At 53.5% G+C, this 576-nt stretch overlaps 1 protein-coding gene across 1 annotated transcript in view; it reads left to right on the forward strand.

Moving 5' to 3' along the window:
- Nucleotides 1–576, forward strand: part of EMH_0043470 (uncharacterized protein) — a gene marked incomplete at both ends in the record, with an annotated part of 5368 nt that overhangs the window by 4092 nt on the left and 700 nt on the right. The window contains one exon of the mRNA XM_013495846.1: nucleotides 100–370. Within this exon, the coding sequence (XP_013351300.1) occupies nucleotides 100–370 (271 nt within the window). The remainder of the gene's footprint in view (nucleotides 1–99; nucleotides 371–576) is intronic.

Below are 576 nucleotides of genomic sequence, written 5' to 3' on the forward strand. Positions count from 1 at the left end.
GGAATACTGCTGCTGCTGCTGCACAACATCTTTTGCCTTTCTTTTGTCTGCGATCAGGGTTTAGGGTTTAGGGTTTAGGGTTTAGGGTTTGTGTTGCAGGTGCGGGAGGAGGCAGCTCGCCTTGTGGTTACTTCTATTGTTGGCTTCAACAGAGATGAGCTGCTGCAGCAGGATTGTCTCCTCAGCAGCAGCAGCAGCAGAGCAGCAGCAGCAGCAGCTGCTGCTGCTGCTGCTGCTCCTGTTGCTGCTGCTGGTTGCAGCTGCAGCTGCGACCCCACTGCTGCTGCTGAGGAGCTTCGGGTGTACATGCAGCAGCAAGCAGCAATGGCGCTGCGCCCACTGGCTGAGGGACAGTCTCCTACTGCAGCAGGTTAGGCCCTCTCTGCTTCTTTGCTGCTGCTGCTGTTGCTGCTGTTGCTGCTGTTGCTGCTGCTGCTGCTGCTGCTGCTGTTGCTGCTGCTGCTGCTGTTGCTGCTGCATTCTGTATTTGTATCTCTATATGTACATATATCTCTTGCTGCTGAATGTCTCTGACTGTCTCACTGTATAAACCCCTACCATATAAAAATTAGGGTT

The sequence above is a fragment of the Eimeria mitis genome, genomic scaffold (genome assembly GCF_000499745.2).
Source record: "Eimeria mitis Houghton genomic scaffold, Emh_scaff1785, whole genome shotgun sequence".
In the NCBI taxonomy this organism is placed as follows: domain Eukaryota; phylum Apicomplexa; class Conoidasida; order Eucoccidiorida; family Eimeriidae; genus Eimeria; species Eimeria mitis.